We start from the raw sequence: 25,111 nt of genomic DNA, 5'->3' as shown, positions 1-25,111 counted from the left end.
ATTTTGAATATGGGATCTACTATGCTGATATATGAGTCTTGCAGTTTGCAGGATCCGATTGAGAATTTAGTTTCTTCGCTTATATCGGTTCAAAATGACGAATAATACCTCGGTAACATGCATTTCCTATGAAAGCAAAATCCAATGAGGTCATCCGGGGTGATAAATCCTCTGGATTTTGTGCTCCCTCTTGCCATCTTGCAAATATGTCTTGTGTTTGCAGTTACGCACATTGTGGCTTTTTTTTTCGGCCTCTAAGACAGCCTTGTGTGATTGCAGAGATTGTTGTAAGTATCTATGGACTACAGTATTGTTTTATGAATTGTTTTTGTTTTCTTTGCATACTCTGGCGAAATTTCCCTTTTTTAAATGTTGAGCATTTACTAGCAAATCAATTAGTTTCGTTGAATATGATCTTATCAGGATCAAGAGTAATGCATTTCCTAGATAGTGCGGAAGTCTTATTTTTCTCTTCGAATCCTTGGTATTGGAGCTTGATTTTATGAATGTCCTGATATGTTTCTCAATATGCATTACGTCTCTTGTAGTTGCATATATTTATCTGCAATCTTGGTTTAACCCTTTCTATTATTTCTTAGAAACTTCTAATTATGAATAACAGTTAAACTTGCAATCATTAAATATAATAATGCATTACCAATTTCCATTGCGTGAAAGATTGGAATTTTGTAGGCATTTTAATAAAACAATATATTTGAACAATTGCTCGTTGATTGTGGTACATGGAAAATAGGTCCATTGCACATTTAAGGAGACCTAATTCTTCTTCTTCTACTTCCTTTTTCTTTTCTTTTTCTTTTCTGCAGGGAGAAGTTTTACTTGGCCCTTCCGCTCTGGGTTGCAACAAAAACTATATAATTCCCAGCAAAAAGTATTACAGTGCTTGATTTTTTTTTTGAAAAGTTTTACAGTGCTTGATACTTGAGCAAATATCAGTCTTCTCTTCTTTCTGTTCCTAGTGGATTGGAATTAGATCACAGGTCCCTCCACAGGACTGCAAAGAAAGTTTTCAGCATAGCTCTTGCTGGAATTACTTTACCTTTTGTAGTAGGAATTGCTTTATCGTTTGCTCTAAAAGGAACTATATCTAAAGGGGTAGATGGAGCCCCATTTCTTATCTCTACGGGAGTGTCTTTTTGTTACTGCCTTCCCTGTTTTGGCCCGTATTCTGGCTGAGGTCAAGCTCTTAACCACTGATTTTGGACGGATGGCCATGTCAGCAGCAGCTGTTAATGATGTGGCTGCGTGTATCCTTATTGCGCTTGCCATTTCCCTCTCTGGTAGTGGCGAGTGGCCACTCTCCTCTGGCTTCACTTTGGGTTTCTTTGTCTGGATGTGCTTTTGTCCTTGTATGGATATTTTCTATTCGACCTGTTTTCAAATAATGGTGCAGCAATTCTTCTGAGGGTGAACAGTAAATGAATTGTATGTGTGCGCTACTTTGGTTTCAGTTTTGGCGGCTGGCTTTGTCACTGATGCTATTGCATGCTCTATTCGGCGCATTTGTGCTTGGAATTATTTTCTCAAAGGAAGGACCATTGCAGGAGACCTTGGAGAAAAAGTTGAGGATCTTGTGTCTGGTTTATTCCTCACATTAGACTTTGTCTCAAGTGGATGGAAGACTGATATAACAACAATTCATGGCTCTCAGTCATGGGGTCTCTTAGTCTTGGTCATAACAACTGCCTGTTTTGGAAAGGTTGTGGGCACTGCAGCTGTTTTGCTCTCCTGCAAAGTACCCTTTAGGAGGCTCTAGCTCTGGGGTTCCTTGTGAATACAAAAGGGTTGGTGGAGCTCATTGTCCTTAACATTGGTAAAAGCAGAAAGGTAAATAACTGTTTTTATATTATTGATAGGACTTTGAAAGTATAATGTAGGATGCAGGTGTTATATACATTAATGTCCATCTCGGTGGAATATGCAGGTTTTGAATGATCAAACATTTTCTATCATGGTTCTCATGGCTGTCTTCACAACCTTCATTACAACACCTATAGTTATTGAGTAAACATTACATGTACAGAAGTATTGAGAGGAGAGACCCAAATAGTTAGCTTCAATTCTTGACCTGTTACCATGGTACAATGAACCATTCCACAATATTAATCTCATCGAGGCTTCCAGTGAGACTGAAAAAAGGGCACGGCTTATGTGTCTATGCAATGCACCTTATGGAGAACGAAAGGCCTTCTGCAATATTGATAGTTCACAAGGCAAGAAACAATAGTTTACCTTTTTGGAATAAAGGACTGCAGTCAGCTAATCATGAAAAAGTTGTAGTAGCTCTTGAGACTTTTGAGCAGCTCAGTTGAGTGGCTATCCGTCCAATGACAGCAATCTCTGCTGTAACTACCATGCATGAGGACATCTGCACAAGTGCTGACAGTGAAAGTGCAGCAATGATAACTTTTCCATTCCACAAGCACCAGAGGTTGGATGGTACCTTTGAGACAACTCGAAGTGAGTACAGATTGATAACCCAACAGGTTCTTGAGAATGCACTGTGTTCAATGGGGATCATAGTGGACCGTGGTCTAGGTGGAAGCACCCATGTATCAGCCAGAAATCTTGATCCAGTCATAACTGTTTTCTTGTTTGGGGGCAGTGATGATCGTGAGGCTCTTGCTTATGGGATTTGAATGGTTGATCATCCTGGTATCGCCTTTAATATCATTCACTTTTTACCAAGCCCTGAGTTTCAGGGCGAGATTGTCAGAGTTGATGTAAACGAGGGCTCAAACACTTCAGCAGTGCCAACAGAGGGCAAGTTCATTCCTGAATTGAAGCTAAAATTTTTTGAGTTACGACTCAATCAAATATGAGCGGAGAGTAGTGGCAAGTGCTGCTGAAACTACTGCATTGATACATGAGTTTAGCCAATGTAACTTGCATTTTCTTCTGGTTCGTCGAAGGCCTGACGGTCAAATTGCTGCTTCCTTGAATGTGAAGAGTGACTGCCCAGAATTGGGTCCTGTTGGGAGCTTGCTGATTTCTCCAGACTTCAGAACTGCAGCATCAGTGCTAGTAGTACAGCAATATCATGGGCTGAAAGCCGAAATTGCCAAACTTCTCAGTCAGTTTGCCTGAGGAAGAATCAGCTCCCTTCGGTTGTTTGGATACATTGTACAGCCAGATGACGGTAACAATTTAGTGAAGTCCATCTTTCTATTGATCATTGCTTAATCTGTAAGGTCACATTATTTATTAAATGTCACAGGCTGTACATCTTATGGTCTCCTAAATATAAAATTTCATCATCAGTATATTTTCACTTTTCTCCTTATGCTGGTAACTTTTCTCTTTAAGTTGTAATCTTGTGACCTGTTGTAACGACCCCAAAATTTCGAGCTTAAAAACTCAAAATTCTAAAGTCGTTAAACACCAAATAATCTCAAATAAATCGAAATCATTAAAGCATAACAGCGGATCATCTCTGAGTTCCAAATACAACTCAGTCAAACCGATCATTACAACCCAATTTTATAATTCGACATTACAATATGATGGAAAATGTAATAATCCTCACAAACTCTCACAAAGCTTACAAATAATTTCACTCAAATTCTCACACAAATCCACGCCAGAAATCTCACCACAACAGGGTACGAACGACTTCGAATCTCCGGAGTCGTCACTCAATCTCCGCTAATCAGTACCTGCGGAATTATCCCCTACACCATTGAATTGGTGCACCGGGATTGTAAACACAAACCCGGTAAGCTTATAGCTCGTATGAGTAAAGTCACAATACAGTTCGCATATCAATATATACGAAAGATCACAAAACAACAAATATAAATGCCCTCATGAGTCAATAGTCAGCCCATCTGGTTGACCCAAAGAAATATGAAATAAAACGCTCATGAGGAAATTAAGTAACCCTTCTGGTTACCCAATGCATTTATAATACGGGTACCAAGAACGCTGGTACACATCTGTTACCCCTCTCGTAATACACCGTTGATATTGGATAGCCACCCGCTACCCAACATCCAAAATAAACTGAGTACCCATGAGCAGATAACCACCCGTTACCTCACATGCAGTACTAAGGCAGACAGACTAGAGCTCTAACTGTATCGTAACTTTCGCCCGGCCAAAGGCTAGGTTTCGACTTGCCAAACACGTACAATAATCTCACATCATATTGTACCAAAAATCAGGTCCGAAGACAATTCACATTTTAACAATCTCAATGTTAAAAATCACGTACAATAATCTCACATCATATTGTACAATTCAAATCACATGCTCAATAGAATCACAATAAAATCATAACAGTATATTATATAGCAAACTATATATATTCGTACTTATTTACCATTTATACAATATATATATAGTCCACTATATCCTATACATGTCATATTTCATCACACATGCTCAATTCACAAACTTCCGTCATCGAAAATGACTATTTTTAATGAATTAATAACAGTACGTAATTTAATGAACTATATATATATATATGTACTTATTACCATTATATTGTATATATGTAGTCCACTAAATTATATACATGTTGTAATTCATTTGATAAACACACTTGCAAAAATGTTGAATCACCACGAGGGTAGATTCGTAATTCAGTGAGATTTTACTCACCTTATAGACTCGAGCGTAATTCCACAATTCCCGATGATAATTATTTTCCTTGATTTAACGATCACCTTGAAAAGATAAGAAAAGAATTTAGAATCGTTTCGTAAACCTTTAAATGCCGAAACAGTAATAATCGATTACTGTTCAGCAATTTTTGGTTTTACGAAGTTACTGTTCACTGTTCACTGTTCACTGTTCACTATTCACGGTTACTGTACAATACTCAATTAATACGTAGTTCTGTACGTATAAGTACTATATACGTATTTCTGTACGTATAAATACTATATACGTATTTATGTACGTATAAATATTAAATACGTATTTATGTACGTATAAATAATAATACGTATTTCTGTACGTATAAATATTAATACGTATTTCTGTACGTATAAATATTAATACGTATTTCTGTACGTATACGTACGATTTAAATGTAAATACAATCTTAGTAAATAAAATTTACTATTTACCTTTTACAAATTACTTTTTACATTTACTGAAAGTAATTTATATTTACATTTACCGAAGGTAAAATTTAATTACATTTACCGTACACAGTAAATTACTAAAATACCCTTTCAGTCGAAACTAATCACACCGCCTCACACGGCGGCGCGTGTGGCACACGCACCACCTCCGGCGGGCCGCGCGTGGGGCCCACGCACCGAGGCTAACCACGGCGCGTATCACGCCACCGCCGCCTCCAAACTCTCCTCCTTTCTCCCCTCTTCCTTCCTCCGCTCCTAGGCAGCCCCTACGCCACCCCACGCCTCCACACACGCCGCCTCTAGGCGGCGGTAACTCCTCCTCCTCCAAACTCTTCCAAATCGCAACCAAACAACGACAAATCGTACAACAAGCATCACAACAACCTATTCATGCTAAACCTCACCTCATTCGTGCTTTAAAACCACCGGAGATGGCTTGGATAAGGCGGAGGAAAAGTCAACGTCTTGGTGGAGCTCCGGTGCGGCGAGAGAGAGGGAGTCGACCTCGGGGTCGCTTGTGCGGGGAGGTGCGACGCCTCCTAGACCGGCGGTGAGGGCCACGTCTCCCTAAGGGGGAGATCGGTGGTGAAGCCGATGGAGATGAGTGAGTTTCGGGTGAGAGGGAGAGTCTCGGGGAGAGGGAGAGGGAGAGTGCTTGGGGAGAGGGAGAGGGAGAGTGCTTGGGGTCGAGGGGGAGAGGGAGGAAGCCGAGAGAAGGAGAAGAGAGGACCGAGAGTGTGAAGAGAGAAAGAGAGAGCGGCGGGGAGAAGGAGAGAGAGAACGGTTTCCAATAATGGAAACCCTAATCTGAAAAATGTCTATTTATACTCGTTTCAAAAATCGGAAACTAACTTCCGACGTTAACAACTTTTACCTCCGACGTCCGATTCGAACGTGTCACATACTCACGAACTCGTATCGACGAGCTCTACAACTTTCGTGAAGAAAGTTTTCGCAACCGAGCAACGGAATAAAAGTCGATATAATCGTTCGGAAACGTAACGTTTTTCGAATTAAACGTTCCGATAACGTATCCGTTACTCGTTTCGTAACGTCGTAACCAAACACATCCATTCTAATTTAAATTTCACAATTTTATAGAATTCAAATCCACTCAAATATTGTTTGAAATTTAGGGTTATTACACCTGTATCTTATCACCTAGGGTTAGGGCAAGGTTTGCTTGGGCTATAAGTCACCCAAATTTCTCTGTTGTGACATGCGAGTCAACTCTTTAAAAAAAAGTGGAATGCCAGTATTTTAGGTTTGGGTTGATAAACTGACAGTTACTATGTTTCGTAGGCCCCATGACTGTGATGGTGGGTATGCTTCACTTAACGAAGCAAACTTTCAACTTTCAAGAATCATTTCCCAAGTAAGTTTTTGCTTCCAAATTTCACATATTCTGAAAATATTTCATGCCTGAGTTCGATATTGAATATTTGTAAGGTGTTTATGTGTTTGATAAATTATTACAAATGAAACTTATAAAAGATTCGTAGTAAATAATAAATCTCACATAATTCAATCGGATACATTGATTGATAAATAGTTAGATACACACTGAGCTTTAGAAGAGGAACCATGGTTTCCCAGTATTCCACCTCTGCTTCTAGGAAAGGATAATCTATCGTGCCTCCAACTGTGTTATACTCATGTCGTTGATCGAATGCGATTCCAATTTGCTTGATAAAGAGTTCTCTGCTTCAAAAGGATTTCTTTCAGTGAAGAAACCAGGTTGCTTTGGCGCAGGCAATGAACCCTCACTACCCAACATTAGGACTATAGATGCCATGTTTGGCCTATCCTCTGGTTGCTGTTGCACACATAAGAGAGCGATATGTATACATCGGGACACTTCTGATAGAGCACAAGACTGACCTAGCTGCTCATCTATCACTTCCAGTGGTCTTCCTTCAGTCCATAGGGTCCAAGCCTGAAATTATAATGGGAGTTGTGTATGAGTTTTATAGGGTCCATCTGATCTTTCTATGTCTTTTGAGAGGAGTAAACAATATTTGTAAAAAAAGAAAGAAACACAAAGTTCTACAACTTCACAGAAATATATCCAAAACAATGCCAATTGCCAAGTTATCATTTGAGCTTACATGTCCTAGGAGGTTAAGTTGGTGTTCTGGATGTATGAATCCCCTGTTCTTCTTCCCACTGACTATCTCCAATACCATGACACCGAAGCTATAGACATCAGATTTGATTGAGAAGAGCCCATCAACCACGTATTCCGGAGACATATAACCGCTGCAAGATGGAATTTCTAAGCCAGTTTATGACTAACTAAATAAGATAGACTAGAAAACAAGTTGAGATATACGTACTATGTTCCAACTATTATCTTGGTATTTTCCTCGGTTTGATCTCCTCCAAATGCTCTGGCGGTCCCAAAGTCAGATATTTTTGGGTTCATATCTTTATCTAGTAAAATATTACTAGTTTTAAGATCTCTATGGATGATCCGCAGTCTAGAATCCTGATGGAGATAGAGAAGGCCTCGAGCTATTCCTCCAATAATGCTGATGCGTTGAGCCCAACCAATCCCTTTACTTCTTGTATCTAACAAGTTACGTGTAGAAGTCAGTCTAATCTACAGAAAACTCATAACAGATATGGATTACAAAAGACTGAGATCAGATAAGTATGGGTTAAGAGAGGCTCAACCAAATATAAAGTAGTCCAAGCTTCTGTTGGGCATGTACTCATAAATTAACAATTTTTCATCTCCTTCAACGCAGCAACCAAGAAGCTTTACAAGATTTCTGTGCTGGAGTTTAGCAATCAACATTACTTCATTCATGAATTCTTTTGTTCCTTGTCCAGAACATTTTGAAAGCCTTTTCACTGCTATGTCTTGCCCTTCTCTCAGTGTGCCCTAGAAATCATCATTTAAATGAGTTCAAGTATATAATATCAGAGGATGTAACATATGCTAGTCATCTATTGTTTTGTTAGCTAATACCTTGTAAACTGGTCCAAAACCACCTTCTCCCAGCTTATAATTTTCGGAGAAGTTATCAGTTGCGCTGGATATGGTGTCCAAATCAAATTTTAACAACTCCATAGCTTCATTACCAGCTTCAGTGGTTCCATGGATGTTCTTCATGGTTCCTGAGGCAGTAGAACAATGAAGAGTTAGTGACTAGATAACAATAGGTTCATGACTTCTCTCCACTAAAGTAGAAGAGAAGAATTCACCTTTCAGCACCCTCTATCATGTAACACTATATTTATATTGTAGTCATACTAACAAACAGGGATGTCAGTTGTACCTCTGGAATTCTTCTTTCGTATGTAGAAAACCAATCCTAGAATAAGCACTCCCATGGCTAATAATCCTACGCTGACTATGATAGCGACCTGCTTCTTCGTGCTAGTTCTCTTGATTGCGGTAATGTCACCTGAAACTTAATAAAGTATATTTGCTGTGATGCCTGTGAACAAGTTTCTTAGTTTTGACTGAGTATGTATACCTTCAAATTATAAACAAATCCAGATCATATATGTTTCATGTTCTGTTTTGCTTTGTTTCACTTTACATCCATGTTTATGTAAAACGCCTGTGGAAAAAAAGTTGCGACAAGATGTATGCATAGCTCAAAAAGGAACCGAGATTGAGAAGAAACTTACCTAGTTCTGAGGTAGCCATCTTTACAAATAGGTCTTGCCCACCAGTATCAAATTCCTTTATGTCATTTAGAGCATCAAACCACATTAAACAGCCAGTTCCTTCATTCCTTACATCCAAATTTGCATAAGCAGTGCAAGAGCAGTTCTTCAAACAAGTTTTCTCACATTCCTCAAGGGTCATTGTCTTGTCAAACAAGGACAAAGATGTGTCTGGCAATTTCACCCTTGTGAACTTCTTGAAGCCATCATTGTAAGCATTGCAACTCAATGGAGTTCTACGAACACACCTGCTTGACGTTGAAGAATTAATTTGTCCAAAACCTTGTAAGCATGCACATAAATGAGGAAAATTAACACTGCAGAGAGCAAATGCACCACACACATTATAAGCGCCACACTTATCTTCGGGAGCTGAGTAAATTATGCGATTAATGTTTGTTGTACCACTCCACATGAACCGCTGCAAATCACCTGACCTATTGACCACTAACCTTGATTGAAGTGAAGTGGTCAGGAGCTGATATTTGTAGTAGACTTCATTCTCATTCGACACAAAGTCGAGCTTAAAAAGCTCCGGAGATCTAAGTTGAGGAGTTCCTGTGAAGGTAAGGCCATTCCATGACCCCAACCTAACATGTGGTTTGGAACCATTCATAAGAACTAGTTGGGGATACCCCCTACGATCTATAGAAAATGAAAATTGTCCTGCAGCAGGATCTTCTGCTCCTTTCCAAGATGACAGAAACCTGTTTAGGCCGGTGTTTAAGTCCCATCCGATCTTCATTCCCGGTAGTAATGTGTCACTTGGATAATCATAGCTCTGCCACAGAATCTTTGAGTCCTCATTTGATCCATCTTTCACAATGAAGTTGCCCGAGTCCAAGAGTTGAGCAACTGGTTTACTTATGTTACTTGAAGTCTTGTTGGATGATGACCAGACAATATTATTTGTGCCATTGAACAGAACAAGAACTCCATGGCTAGTGAGATTCAATGCTCCTGAGTGATCAGTAAGGGGAGTTTCTCTGTTGCAGACCCATACAACCGTCTGAGGAGATGTGTCCTTGTACCATATTCCTACGTATCGACTCTTTGAACTACCTGGGCTAAAAAATCCCAACTCGAAGATTCCTCCTGAAGAAACTAAGGTGCTCCCTCCGTCTTTGATTGATACTCTTGGACTAATGGTAATGGTGTCTTCACTGTCTTGTATACTGGTAGTGGAGGTGCTTAGGATGGATAAGAGAAATGCTGAGACAACAAAACGCATTGGAAAGATTTCCATTAGTAATTAGCTTTGAAGAACATGAAAAAATGTAGGAAAGTCGAGCTTCATATAATGTTCTAGTGATGCTTCAAAGTTACTGTTATTAGTAGGAAAACTAGAAGGCTGGAGCTTATACAGCAGGTAGAAAGTGATAGGCTTTAAGTAGGAACAGGGCAATAATGGTGATTTAAGTACGGTCATTGCAATTGGGTGTTCCGTACCTCTAAATTAAATTTTTGAAGATTGATGTGCCCTGAGAATTGAAAGAAATTTCTCAGGCCATTAAATGACCTGCATAAGCAGGTAGTCTTCTGCAGGTTCTTCTCAGATTTAACTGTTTTCGTAATTTCTAGTGGTTTTCTTAGAGTGTCTAAGTTGTTTTTTTGGATTAATTTTTCGATCACTCCTTCTTGTGTGATTGAGTTGATGGTCCGTGCTCTTAGTTACTAGCTGGTTTTTCCGGTCTCGTGTTTGGGGGATTTGTAATTGGGCTTGCCCCTCGATTAATGAATGAAAGTTCGTTATTCAACAAAAAAAAAAAGTTTTTCTATGTCAAATCGGATTATTACTACTGGAATCCAACAATGAAACCTTGAGGATTAAATCCGAATCTTAAAGACCAAATGTCTAAACCTTAGACGCCCAAATGGGATCCAACAATGAATGATTCAACTCGTTCAAGTAACCTAACTGTATTTTATCATTCAGAGATTGGAAATGAATCCTCCACTATTGACTTCTCAATCCCCAGTTTACACCCCACCACGAAAAGAACATTGCTTTGGCTTTAGGTGGTGATCACGGTTGGTGCATGTACCTACCCTCTGTTCGGCTATGTAGCACCGACACTTCTAAGATTGAAGTGTCGAAGTGTCCGACACTTCCCGATACTCCGACACTTTCCGACACCGTGTCCGACACTCCACGTGGCGTGTCATCAATATTGACTTTTTTGATTATAAAAACAGAAAAATGAAAACTAAACAGAAAAAAAAACCCAAAATTTGTTTCAGTCCCATTGTTTTCCCTTTCTTTTCTTAGATTTATTTGTTTTTAATTGTTATACAATGGAATGAACTTGAAATTTTAATTTGACATTATTTCATGTGTTATATATTTCTTTTATGTATTAATAAATAGATTAAATTTTATATAGATTGTCGTGTCGACGCCGTGTCGAGATCTATGTTTTTTAGATTTGCCGTGTCGTGGTGTCGCGCCGTGTTGGTGTCGGTGTCAGTGGTACATAGCTGTTCGGTCTTTATTTCCTTCTTATCTTGTTCTATACTATACTAGTATGTATGTTGAGCTGACTTGTAATTCAAGACATGTTTTGTTTAGTTTCCTGGTCAACTTTGGATTGTATCCATCCTGACAATTACCATCGAATCGGTCCAGGCTAAATTATCATTACAGAACGAGTCCTGTTGAAGAAGCTAGCCAGCAACAAAAGATCCAATAATAGCCTTTCTTATAGTATGAGTGTTTTTAGTCAAATGATATTGAATTCGGAATAGTTCTCTGCTGTTACTCATACACATTTCATGTTACAGTCATCCGGTGCTGTGTCCTAAGATGGTATCGGACATCTAACTTTTGCTAAAGTTATGGTTGCATAATATCAAAACAAAGTAATTCATTTGCTACTGTAATAACCCGATTTTTCGGAATGAGTTTTAGATCACTTTTGAATTTATAAAGTATGTGAAATTCATTAAACGTGTTTGTGCCGCCTTGCGAAGTCGGAAATTGAAAACGGAAACGTTAACGGAAACGTTAACGGAACGTTTATTTAGAAAAACATTACGTTTCCGAGACGTAAACATCGACTTTTACTCCGTCGATCGTTTGTGAAAACTTTCTTCACGAAAGTCGTAGAGCTCGTCGATACGAGTGCGTGGACGTGTGACGCGTTCGAATCGGACGATGTACGTAAAAGTTATTAACGATAGAAGTTAGCTTCCAATTTGGAAAGGGGTATAAAAGGAAATTAATCAGAAGTAGGGTTTCCATTTTCAGAAACCTTATTCTCTCTCCGAAACCCGCGCCTCCCTCCTTCTCTCTCACCTTCCCGAGCCTCCTTCCCTTCGAAAACTCCATCGCCAGCGATCTCTATATCCAGGCGGTTGTGTTCTACACCGCTACTCCCTACGGCTTCGCGAGGTCCATCTCACCAAACCCCAAGCTCGCCGCACCGCTCATCGTCGTCTAGAGCTTCGTTGAGATAACCCGAAGCTCGGAGGTTACCCCGCTGCATCACGCATCTTCACCGGCGAAGCTAGGGCACGGGGACTAGCTCATTGTCGCCGCCTCTCCTCCTTGGCACCACCTGCAACCAATTGAGGCGCATATCGAGTCACCATCACACCCTCGGCTCAACCTTCACCTTCGCATGGTTCTACCTCCTCCGGCGACGTCACTGTGACTTTGAGGAACGATTGAGGTAAGGGATCGATTAATTGAGTGTTTGTGATTGAAGATTGTTGGTTGTTTGTGATTTTTGTGGAGATTGGAGATCGTTGAGGGAGGGTGGATTACCGCCGCGTTAAGCGGCGCGTGTGGGAGTGTGAGGTGGCGTAGGGGTGGCCTAGGACCGGAGGGAGGAGAGGGGAAGAAAGGAGGATGGTTTTGGGGTGGCGGTGGCGTCATACGCGCCTTGGTTGGTGTCGGCGCGTGTGCCCCACGCGCTGCCACAGTGAGTGGCGCGTGAGCGCCACGCGCGGCCTGCCGGAGGTGGCGCGTGAAACAGTGTTTCCGAAGGGTAATTTTGTAATTTATTTTTACGTGCGGTAAATGTAACTTTATTTTACATACGGTAAATATAAATATAAATTACTTTCAGTAAATGTAAAAAGTAATTTCAGAAGGGTAAATCAGTAGTTAATATTTACTGAGACAGTATGTACTTTGAATAGTATTTATACGTACAGAAATACATAAACAGTATGTACTCGTACATGAATACGTAATGGATGAGTATTTGTACATTAATACATGAATAGTAAATACGTGAATAGTACTCAGTGAATAGTAATTCGTAAAACCATAAATTGCTGAACAGTAACAGATTATTACTGTTACGGCATTTAAAGGTTTACGAAACGTTTCTAAATTCGTTTCTTATCTTTCAAGGTGATCGATAAATAAAGGAAAGAAATTATCTTCGGAAATTGTGGAATTACGCTCGAGTTGATAAGGTGAGTAAAATCTCACATATTTACGAATCTACCCTTGCGGTGATTTCAAGATTTTTGCAAGAGTTTTAAATATTGAAATACGACATGTATACGATATAGTGGATTACATATATATTCTATAAATGGTAATAAGTACATATATATATAGTTTGCTATATTATATATTGTTATGAATTCATTGGAATTGGTCATTTCGATGACGAGAATTATATGACGAGCATGTGATTTAATTTGTACAATATGAGGTGTGATTATTGTACGTGATTTTAATATGGTGTTTGTTAAACGTTTTGTCTTCGGACGTGTTTATGAATTATGACATGTATATGATATAGTGGATTATATATATATTGTATAAATGGTAAATAGGTACATATATATATATAGTTTGCTATATAATGTACTATTATGATTTTATTGTGATGATGTCATTTCGATGACAAGATTTTATCGAGCATGTGATTTTGATTTGTACAATATGATGTGAGATTATTGTACGTGAATTTTAACATGGAGATTGTTAAAATGTTGATTTGTCTTCGGACTTGATTTTTGTACAATATGATGTGAGATTATTGTACGTGTTTGGCAAGTCGGAACCTAGCCTTTGGCCGGGCGAAAGTTACGATACAGTTAGAGCTCTAGTCTGTCTGCCGGAGTACTGCATGTGAGGTAACAGGTGGTTATCTGCTCATGAGTACTCATATTGTTTTGATGTTGGGTAGCGGGTGGTTGCCCAATATCGGCGGTGTATTACGTGAGGGGTAACAGATGTGTACCAGCGTTCATTAGTACCCGTATTTTAAATGTATTTGGGTAACCAGAAGGGTTCCCGATTTCTCATGAGCACTTTCTTTTCATATGTTTTTGGGACAACCAGATGGGCCGTCCATTAACTCATGAGTACATTTATATTTGTTGATTTGTGGAATTTCGTATATTTTGATATGCGAGTTATATTTTCATTTTACTCATACGAGTTATAAGCTTACCGGGTTTGTGTTTACAATCCCAGTGCACCAATTCGATGGTGTAGGGGATAATTCCGCATGTGTTGATTAGTGGAGATTGAGTGACGACTCCGGAGACTCGAAGTCGTTCGTATCCTGTTTGTGGTGAGGTTTCTAGCGTGGATTTGTGTGTGAGAATTGGTGTGGATTTATTTGTGAGTTTTGAAAGAGATTGTGAGGATTATTACATTTCCATCTTATGTAATGTTGAATTATAAATTTGGGTTGTAATAATTGGTTTTCTGAGTTGTATTGAGAACTCAGTAATGATCCGCTGTGCATTTAAAACGATTTCGAATATTTGAGATTTGTTTTGGTGCTTCTCGACTTTGAATTTTAAGTTTTTAAACTTGAAATTTTAGGGTTGTTACATCTACTTCTGAATCAAACTCAACAATGTCCTAAATAAGGGTTTCGCAAGGTAGGCACATTTATCTACTGCAACTGATAGTCTGAATGTCTGATATTCAAGGGTTTAACTAATATGATCTTAAATTCTATTAGCGCATAGTCAACTTATGAAATAGAAGACTTGTCAATATGACAGATACATCAGCTTCTTAAGCCAATTCAAACTTCAACCGGTTGGTCAGACGATTAGTTAAAATTTCGGAAGTTACATTCATACTTCATAGCTTTACATGCACTTGAAGGAATTAATTTACTTCTGCAGCCTCTGCATCTCATATCCTGCTTTTGCTATCTAACTTAATCTCCTACCTGAAATTCTCTATCGCAATTAACTTCAATAAAATGCGTCTTCTTTTGGTTTAGTTTAGTTTCTGCATGTCTCCACTGTTTATGTAATCTGCACCATTGCACTCTGTTAATATTAAGTGACTTATAGATGGCAAGACCATAGTTTCAACCTGTAGCAGTTTGAGATAGAGTTGCTAAGAGCTATACCCCCACTTATTCAGCTAAGTTTTCTGACCAGAAAACTCTTGTCCTTGTAGATGAAGCTAACACCACAATTTGGTCTGCCAATTCAACTAAATCAGCAACCGCTCCAGTTGCACAGCTTTTGGACACAGGTAATTTAGTTGTGAGAAATTATAATGACCCAGAAACTTTCTTGTGGCAGAGTTTTGATTATCCATGCAATACAATTCTACCTGCCATGAAATATGGAGTGAACTTGGTAACAGATCTGAATCGGTTCCTAACATCGTGGAAGAGTGATCAGGATCCTTCTCCAGGGGTTTATACGAATAAGCTTGATACAACTGGGATACCACAATTTTTGCTTAAGAAAGGTTCTGTAGTGCAGTTTAGATCCGGACTTTGGAATGGTCTCAGGTTTACCGGTATGCCTAATCTGAAACCAAATCCTATATACACCTACGAGTTTGTATTTAATGAGGAGGAAATATATTACCATTACCAACTCATTAACAGTGCAATTTCAACAAGGTTAACATTAAGCCTCAGTGGAAACCTTCAGCGTTTTACATGGATTGATAGAATTCAGGATTGGAGCCTTTACCTGAAAGCACAAATAGATGATTGTGACAGGTATGCAATATGTGGCGCATATGGTAGTTGCAACATTAACAACTCTCCTTCTTGTGGATGCTTGGAAGGTTTTACGCCAAAGTCCCCCCAAGACTGGGAAATGGTAGATTGGTCACATGGCTGTGTACGAAAGACTCCACTGGATTGTGGGGATGGAGAGGGTTTTATGAAATATTCTGGCATTAAATTTCCAGATACACAGCATTCCTTGTATAAAAAGACAATGAACCTCAAAGAATGGAGAAGAAGAAGAAACAGAAGCTGACTAAGAGATTAGGTATGACTATCTGTACTATACTGACAGTCTGACACAAAATTTGATCACAGCGGATACATTCATGATCTCTAATTCTTCGATAATCCATTCTAATTGTAGCAAATATGTTGCATACTCGACAGCAAGACCGCAATGAAGAATGCCAAGATGGAAATCTAGAGCTACCATTATTTAGTTTTAGTACAATAGTAGATGCCACCAACAACTTTTCTGCTGCTAACAAGCTTGGAAAGGGTGGTTTTGGCCCAGTTTATAAGGTAATTTTTTGTAGCAATTGTGAGGAACTCCTCCCCAATGGGTGGTGTAATCAAATATGAAATTTTGTGTTTACGAATTTCAAAAGACGCACTTGGCATTTCACTGTCTGCAGTAAGAATGATGACACAAGTAGCAATAATATATAATTTATGCTTCCAATCGCAGCACAGAGGTATATGTGTTCAGTAGTTATTATTAATGTTAGATCATTTTCTGTAGATAAAGATGAATCCTTTTTTGGCATGACAGATTTTTAGTCTACTGTTGGTTGATTTTACAATGAATACTGTGAATAATAACAAGAATAACATCCTACAGGGAAAATTTATAGAGGGGCAAGAAAGGGGTCAAAAGGCTTTCAAAATGTACAAGACAGGGAATCAAAGAGTTCAAGAATGAAGTATTATGCATTTCCAAACTTCAGCACCGCAACCTTGTGAAGCTTCTAGGATGTTGCATTGAAGGCCAAGAGAGGTTGTTGATATATGAATACATGCCCAACAAGAGCTTAGACTTCTTCATATTTGGTTTGGCATTTTCCCCTCCCTTTTGTGTTTGGCTCTAACTGACTTATTGCTAAATCATTAATCAGTAATTTGTATTATTCCAAAATACCCCATTAGATTTTCTAATTATCCTTTCAAACTTGGGCAGATGAACAACAAAGTATAATTCTGGATTGGCCTAAGCGCTTCCACATTATCAGAGGGATAGCTAGAGGGTTACTTTCCTTCATCACGATTCCAGACTGAGGATAATCCACCGTGATCTAAAAGCTAGCAATATTTTACTAGACTATGAACTGAATCCGAAAATCTCAGATTTTGGCATTGCTAGAAGTTTTGGAGGAGATGAAACTGAAGCAAATACAAAGAGAGTGGTTGGAACATAGTAAGGACCATCAATACATATTGTAAGTCACTGTTTTGCCACCGTTACATATGACAATGATTTATTACTATGGTTTGCAGTGGTTACATGTCTCCGGAATATGCAATTGATGGTGTCTTCTCGGTGAAATCTGATGTCTTCAGCTTTGGTGTGTTGGTACTTGAGATAGTGAGTGGAAAGAAAAACAGAGGATTTTCTCACCCTGACCACAAGCTTAACCTTCTTGGACATGTAAGTGTTTCATCACAAGTGTACTCTATCCTCATTAGCTAACTTTACTAAATGCAGAACTCAATATCTTGAAACAGGCCTGGAGGCTCTTCATAGAAGGCAAGCCATTTGAACTAGTGCATGCATCTATGAAGAACGATAACACCAGCAATATGTCAGAGGTATAACGATCAGTCCATGTGGCTCTATTATGTGTGCAACAGAGTCCAGAAGACAGGCCTAATATGTCAACCGTGGTTCTGATGCTAAGTAGTGATGATATTACGCTGCCACGTCCAAAACAACCAGGCTTCTTCACGGAAATGCATCTTTTATGTACGGCTTCCTCTTCAAGTCAGCATGAGAGTTCTTCATCCAACAGACTATCTTTTTCACTAGAGGCCCGATAGAGTTCAATTTTACTTGAGGCTTACCGAGAATATATTAAGCTAGCTAGCTGATGATGATGATGATGATGATGATGATGATATTCACATTCCATTATTCGTCAGCTAGAACAACTTGTGTTATATTATGTAAGACACCAACTATCTTTACAAAGGATTGAGATTGTATGCCGAAAACCCTCTGCTCATATCACACTCTGGATAAAGAACAAGAAAACCACCAGAAAACAATCTGAGAGATATGCATCATTTTAGAAAACAGATATCGAAAATTTATAGTACTGTCCCCTTTACAAGGAAGGTCTCTGTGCATATGTAGCACAGATTGTTTGCTCTTGAACTAGTTTTTCTAAAACGAACTCGATCAGTCTTCATATTGACGAAGTAAAGAACACTGCAGTCACTCACTGCTGATTGATTCAGCTATTCACTCAGCCACAGGGTATTGCCTCGTTAACCCCTTTAAATTGAAATTCTTCCACAAGCTTATATTTCAATATTGGTGACAAGTTGTTGACTTCTCGAAGCTCAGTATATATATATATTGACACCAATGACACGTATAATAGACTAACATGTCATGCAACTGATGCAAGATGGTACTTGTCGAACAAAATCATTTCATGCAAGGTTGACCAAAGCTAACATTTTCATATCTCCACCAAGAACTCAATAGCTAATATATCGGGGTGAATTACTGCAACCATTGCTACATCCTGAATGCTCAACATAACAAGCACCAATGACATTGCTGCCCTGTCATTCAGCAGCTCTCGAATTCATCTTGGTGAAATTAGTGCGGCGACTAAATCAACAGAAGTCACAAGATAGCAATGTTTAATTTTGTATACAACATCCCACATTAATTCTGCATACTACTTTGTAACCTTAATCAATTAATTTTGTAGACGCATTAAACAAAGCAATTGGTCTAATAGAAGTTGAGTTGGATCTATTGGATCCATCACTTTGTAAAATAAAGCAAGAGGACTGTTTTCACAGGCAAGCTCACATCAATACCTACCACATTTCCATATTCCACACATGCTTCCAGTATATAGTTATTAGTTAATCGAATGCGTTATTATTTATTAATACCATTGGTACCAAGTTCATTGTCAGCGCTGATTTATTCCTGCAGTTTGATTTTTGTACGCGTGCTTGTGGATACATGTTACATTTGTTAAATGCAACGAGTCAAGTCAACAACTGTTATTTATTTCTTGAACTATAATTTGTTTGTTCTTCTAGTTTCTGTAACGACCCCAAAATTCCGAGCTTAAAAACTCAAAATTTCAAAGTCGTTAAACACTAAACAATTTCAATGAAATCGAAATCATTTAAAATGCCACAGCGGATCATCTCTGAGTTCAAAATACAACTCAGTCAAACCGATTATTACAACCCAAATTATAATTCAATATTATAACAAATGGAATTGCGTAATCCTCACAACAAACTCATAAGATAGTCACACAAAATCCTCACACAAGCTGGAGATAAATAACTTCAAGTCCTCTGAGTGGTCCGTCAATTTCCGCTAATCCACACCTGCGGAGTTATCCACTACACCATCGAATTGGTGCACCGGGATTGTAAACACAAACCCGGTAAGCTTTACAGCTCGTATGAGTAAAATGAAAATATAACTCACATATTAATATATATATATATATATATACGAAAATCCACAAATCAAATAAATATAAATGCACTCATGAGTCAATGGACGGCCCATCTGGTTGTCCCAAAGATATATGAAAAGAAGCGCTCATGAGAAATTAAGTAACCCTTCTGGTTACCCAAATGCATTTTATAATACGGGTACCAAGAACGCTGGTACACATCTGTTACCCCTCTCGTAATACACCGCCGATATTGGGCAACCACCCGCTACCCAATATCCAAAAATATGAGTACTCATGAGCAGATAACCACCAGTTACCTCACATGCAGGACTCTGGCAGACAGACTAGAGCTCTAACTGTATCGTAACTTTCGTCCGGCAAAAGGCTAGGTTCCGACTTGCCAAACACGTACAATAATCTCACATCATATTGTACCAAATCAAGTCCGAAAACAAATCAACATTTTAACAATCTCAATGTTAAAATCACGTACAATAATCTCACATCATATTGTACCAAAAATCAAGTCCGAAGACAAATCAACATTTTAACAATCTCCATGTTAAAATCACGTACAATAATCTCACATCATATTGTACAAATCAAAATCACATGCTCGATATATAAATCTCGTCATCAAAATGACATAAATCACGATAAAATCATAACAGTATATTATATAGCAAACTATATATATATATATATATGTACATATTTACCATTTATACAATATATATATAATCCATTATATCATATACATGTCATATTTCATAAACACGTCCGAAGACAAAAACTCGTCCGAAGACAAAACGTTTTAACAAACACCATGTTAAAACCACGTACAATAATCACACCTCATATTGTACAAATTAAATCACATGCTCAATATTTAATTCTCGTCATCGAAATGACCAATCCCAATGAATTTATAACAGTATATATGTAATATCCCACATCGGCCAACGGAGAGGGGGTGATGCGTCTTATATGTACATGCCCACCTCTATCTAACGCGAGGCTTTTTGGGGGCTCAACGGCTTCGGAGGAGTGGAGAACTCCGAAGTTAAGCATGCTTGGCCCAGGGCAATCCCAGGATGGGTGACCCACTGGGAAGGTGCTTCTGAGCTCCCAAAAACAAAACCGTGAGGGCTATGCCCAAAGCGGACAATATCGTGTTACGGCGGAGCGGTCCGGGTTGTGACATTTGGTATCAGAGCCTAAGTGCGTATTTGGCGATTATCAATACCATCCAGGAGCGATGATCCGACTGCAGGCGGGCTCCCATCACATGCTTCTCGGTATTGATATGTCGTCGGGTACGCGAGAGTGTTTTAGGAGCCATACCTAATGGTTTGGTCCTCCGAGAAGTATCGTGATGATACTTCGATGATTCATCATATCCTGAAATTTCATGTTCATACATATTGAACCTGTTTAGTTGAATTCGAGATTTCACAAGTATTGACTAAGTGTTTCGTTGTTTGAAGGTGATGAACGCTGACAAGGGCCGAGGACGGGCGAGAGGACGTGGTCGAGGTAGGACCGCGGGCCGAGTCCGCAACGTGGAGAACCTTTATGAGGAGGCTGCTCCACAGGTAGAGCGGGTAGGCCGAGGTCGAGGTAGGGCCACAGGTCGAGTCCGCAACGTGGAGAACCTCTATGAGGAGGCTGCTCCGCAGGAGGAGCAGGATGAGCCAGCTCCTGCGGTTAGAGATGACGGTCGAGTGTTGAAGCTGATCAAGGATATTAGTGCACTGTCAGCTCCGACATTTCATGGGGGACTAGATCACATGGTAGCTGACCATTGGATCGAGGGTATGGAGGCTTATTTTGAGTTGATGGAGTGCACAGAGATTGAGAAGAGAAAGATAGCTACATTCTTTCTCAAGGGTGATGCTCTAGATTGGTGGAAGAGCATGAGACAGATTGTGGATGTGTCTACATTCACATGGGGAGATTTCACCACCATATTCCAAGAGAAGTATTTTCCAGCCTCAGTACAGGAGGACTTAGAGTTGGAGTTTCTGGCATTGGTGCAGGGAGACATGACCATTAGAGAGTATGATGCTCGATTCTCGCAACTGTATCGGTATGTCAGGCCTATGGGTGCGACTGCTTTAGCTCAGAAGTATCTACGTGGGCTGAAACAGGAGTACAAGACCATGATATCAGTCCTTTGCCTGACTTCACGGGAGCAGATATTTGAGAGTGCTATGAGTTTGGAGCAAGCAGAGAAGACTCGAGCAAGTGATGTGGGGAACAGAGATGCGAAGGGGAAAGGCAAGGCAGTCTATACAGGCAGCGAGCACTCAGGACCGAAGGATAGGTCATGGAAGAGGCCAAGACCCCACTATCAGGCCCCGACAAGGGCACCACCCTTAGCTATCAGGGCAGCACCAGTCAGACCATTAGCAACAGTGAGGTGTTATGGCTGCAATGAGATGAGACATTACGCCTCAGCATGTCCGAAACCGAAGAGAGGAGGGTGCCACCGGTGCGGGCAGGTGGGGCACATAGCTCGAGATTGTACCCGACCACTTCCGGGTAGACAGGAACGGCCACAGAGACAGCTACCAGCAGGCCAAGCTAGAGTGTTCGCAGTGGGTCAGCGAGACACAGGAGTGGAAGGTACATTATCACTTTTTGACTACCTTGCTAGAGTGTTGTTTGATACGGGAGCATCGCATTCATTCATTGCTAGTTCGGTAGTGGAGATGCTAGGATTGATTCCTACACCTCTCGGGGACGCCTTATGTGTCACTTCACCCCTTGGAGTGTCACTTGAGTTAGAGACAATCTGCAAAGCTTGTCCTATATTGATTGGGAGTAGAGAGTTCTCTGCTTCGTTGATTGTGATTCCGGACCACACTTATGATGTGATCTTGGGGATTGATTGGTTGAGACCACAACATGCTGTGATTGATTGTTTCGACATGGTAGTGTCCTTTCATAGACCTGGAGAGCCAGTGTTTCGTTATCGTTGCCTCAAGTCCGACAACGCCATGAGATCAGGAGTTTTGGCACATGTGGAGTCAGTGGATCAGGAAGTGACTATCACAGACATTGTGGTAGTATCTGAGTTTGGTGAAGTGTTCCAAGAGATACCGGGGCTACCTCCTCGAAGAGTGGTAGATTTCTGCATTGATGTAGTACCCGGTACGGCACCCGTGTCAAAGGCGCCATATAGAATGGGGCAGAATGAACTTAAGGAGCTGAAGGTGCAGATCGATGAGTTATTAGACCAAGGGTTCATTAGACCTAGCGTTTCACCTTGGGGAGCACCTGTTTTGTTCGTGAAGAAGAAAGATGGTTCTCTGCGGTTATGTGTCGACTACAGAGAACTGAACAAGGTGACCATCAAGAATAGGTATCCCTTACCTAGGATTGATGACTTGTTCGATCAGCTCAAAGGTGCTACAGTGTTCTCTAAGATTGATTTGCGATCCGGTTATCATCAACTCAGAGTGAAGGAAGAAGATATATCGAAGACAGCCTTCAGGACCCGGTATGGACATTATGAGTTTGTCGTCATGCCATTTGGTCTAACGAATGCACCAGCTGTCTTCATGAGTTTGATGAACCAAGTATTTAGCCCGTACTTGGATGAGTTTGTTGTGGTGTTTGTGGATGACATTCTGATATACTCCAAGACACAAGAAGAACATGTGGTACACCTGAGAACAGTGTTGCAGACCTTGAAGGAGGCGAGACTGTATGCCAAGCTAGAGAAGTGTGAGTTCTGGAAAGAAGAGGTCAAATTCCTTGGTCATGTTGTCTCAAAAGATGGAGTACTAGTGGACCCGGCAAAGGTCGAGGCAGTGAAGAATTGGAGTCGTCCAAAGAACCCTACAGAGATACGTAGTTTCCTCGGTTTGGCAGGCTACTACAGGAGATTTATCGAGGGGTTTTCTAGTATCGCATCTTCATTGACCAAGTTGACCAAGAAAGATACTCCGTTTGTGTGGACGGATGCATGTGAGGAAGCATTCAGCAAACTAAAGACTAGACTGACCACAGCTCCAGTGTTGACGATTCCCTCTAGTGGTGGTGGCTATGTCATTTACAGTGATGCTTCACTCCAGGGTTTGGGTTGTGTGTTGATGCAGCATGGAGGAGTCGTTGCATATGGCTCGAGACAGTTGAAGATTCATGAGAAGAATTATCCAACACACGACCTAGAGCTTGCGGCAGTTGTATTTGCCCTGAAGATTTGGAGACATTACTTGTATGGAGAGAAGTTTCAACTCTTTTCAGATCATAAGAGTTTGAAGTACTTGTTCTCACAGAAGGAGCTGAATATGAGGCAGAGGAGGTGGATGGAACTCCTCAAGGACTATGACTTCACATTAGAGTACCACCCGGGGAAGGCAAATGTGGTGGCCGATGCCTTGAGCAGAAAACCGAGAGGCGTAGTAGCTTCACTTATGGTCCAGGAATGGTTCATGCTAGAAGCTGCATCAGAGTTTGATTTGGTGCCATCGGGAGGAGAACCAAGGGTCTTTCTTGGTAGTGTCACAGTGCAACCCACATTGATCACGAGGATCATACAGGGTCAGGCGCAGGATAGACTCTCACGAGCCAAGTTGGCGGATCTTGTAGTTGATACGCTTGATGGGTGTCCTTCTGAGTGGAGAGTTGGACCCGATGGAGGGTTGAGGTTTGGGGCAAGATTGTGTGTCCCAGATCGTGATGACCTTCGGGAGGAGGTTCTTCGTACGGCACATCGTTCAAGCTATACCGTCCATCCAGGGAACACCAAGATGTACAAGGATCTATGTAGACAATTCTGGTGGAACGGTATGAAGAAAGATGTAGCAGAGTTTGTATCGAAGTGCCTTACGTGTCAGCAAGTGAAAGCAGAACATCAACGACCAGCTGGCATGTTGAAACCACTGACTATTCCTCTTTGGAAGTGGGAGCAGATATCTATGGATTTTGTGACCGGGTTGCCTAGATCGAGGAAGGGTCACGATGCCATATGGGTAATTGTCGACCGATTGACGAAGTCGGCTCATTTTCTCCCAGTGTCGATGAAGTACTCAGTGGACGTGCTTGGGAAACTATATGTGGATGAGGTAGTGAGACTTCATGGTGCTCCAGTTTCTATTGTTTCCGATAGAGATGCACGTTTCACTTCGAAGTTCTGGGGTGGTTTGCAGAAGGCGATGGGCACTACCTTGGATATGAGTACAGCTTTTCACCCTCAGACGGATGGACAGACAGAGAGGGTGAACCAGGTGATGGAAGACATGTTGAGAGCATGTGTGTTGGATTTTAAGGGTAGCTGGGAAGATCATTTGAGATTGATTGAGTTTGCCTACAACAACAGCTACCATTCTAGCATTGGCATGGCACCGTATGAGGCACTTTATGGTAGGCCATGTCGATCTCCGATCTGTTGGGCCGAAGTTGGTGATGAGGCACTGATGGGTCCAGAGGTGGTTCAGGAAACCACGGAGAAGATCTCGATCATTCGAGATAGAATCCGGACCGCTCAGAGTAGACAGAAGAGCTATGTAGACTTGAAGAGGAGACATGTGGAATTTGAGGTCGGTGATCATGTGTTCTTGAAAGTTTCACCTATGAGAGGTGTAGTGAGATTCGGCAAGAAAGGAAAGTTGGCACCGAGGTACGTTGGGCCCTTTGAGATAATTGAGAAGGTGGGCGAACTAGCTTATCGACTAGCCTTGCCTAC

The 25,111-nt window shown here is 40.5% G+C and overlaps 2 protein-coding genes, 1 long non-coding RNA gene and 1 pseudogene across 5 annotated transcripts in view; 3 read left to right on the top strand and 1 right to left on the bottom strand.

The window, feature by feature from the left end:
* Positions 1-25,111, bottom strand: part of LOC126798665 (disease resistance protein RPV1-like) — a 79,561-nt gene that overhangs the window by 24,954 nt on the left and 29,496 nt on the right. The window lies entirely within an intron of this gene.
* On the top strand, positions 49-6,541 carry LOC126798673 (cation/H(+) antiporter 18-like; annotated as a pseudogene).
* On the top strand, positions 15,185-15,739 carry LOC126798674 (uncharacterized). The gene is made up of 3 exons (XR_007672558.1): positions 15,185-15,264; positions 15,379-15,537; positions 15,644-15,739. It is a non-coding gene; the product is annotated as an uncharacterized LOC126798674 (long non-coding RNA).
* Positions 15,893-17,852, top strand: LOC126798669 (G-type lectin S-receptor-like serine/threonine-protein kinase At4g27290). The gene is given in 8 exon segments (XM_050525692.1): positions 15,893-16,022; positions 16,122-16,279; positions 16,599-16,621; positions 16,623-16,807; positions 16,935-17,006; positions 17,009-17,171; positions 17,252-17,402; positions 17,480-17,852. Coding segments are annotated over 8 exon segments (1,104 nt in total). The 5' UTR covers positions 15,893-15,982; the 3' UTR covers positions 17,792-17,852.

The sequence above is a fragment of the Argentina anserina genome, chromosome 6 (genome assembly GCF_933775445.1).
Source record: "Argentina anserina chromosome 6, drPotAnse1.1, whole genome shotgun sequence".
Classification (NCBI taxonomy): Eukaryota; Viridiplantae; Streptophyta; class Magnoliopsida; order Rosales; family Rosaceae; genus Argentina; species Argentina anserina.
This window is presented reverse-complemented; position numbering and strand designations above follow the sequence as displayed.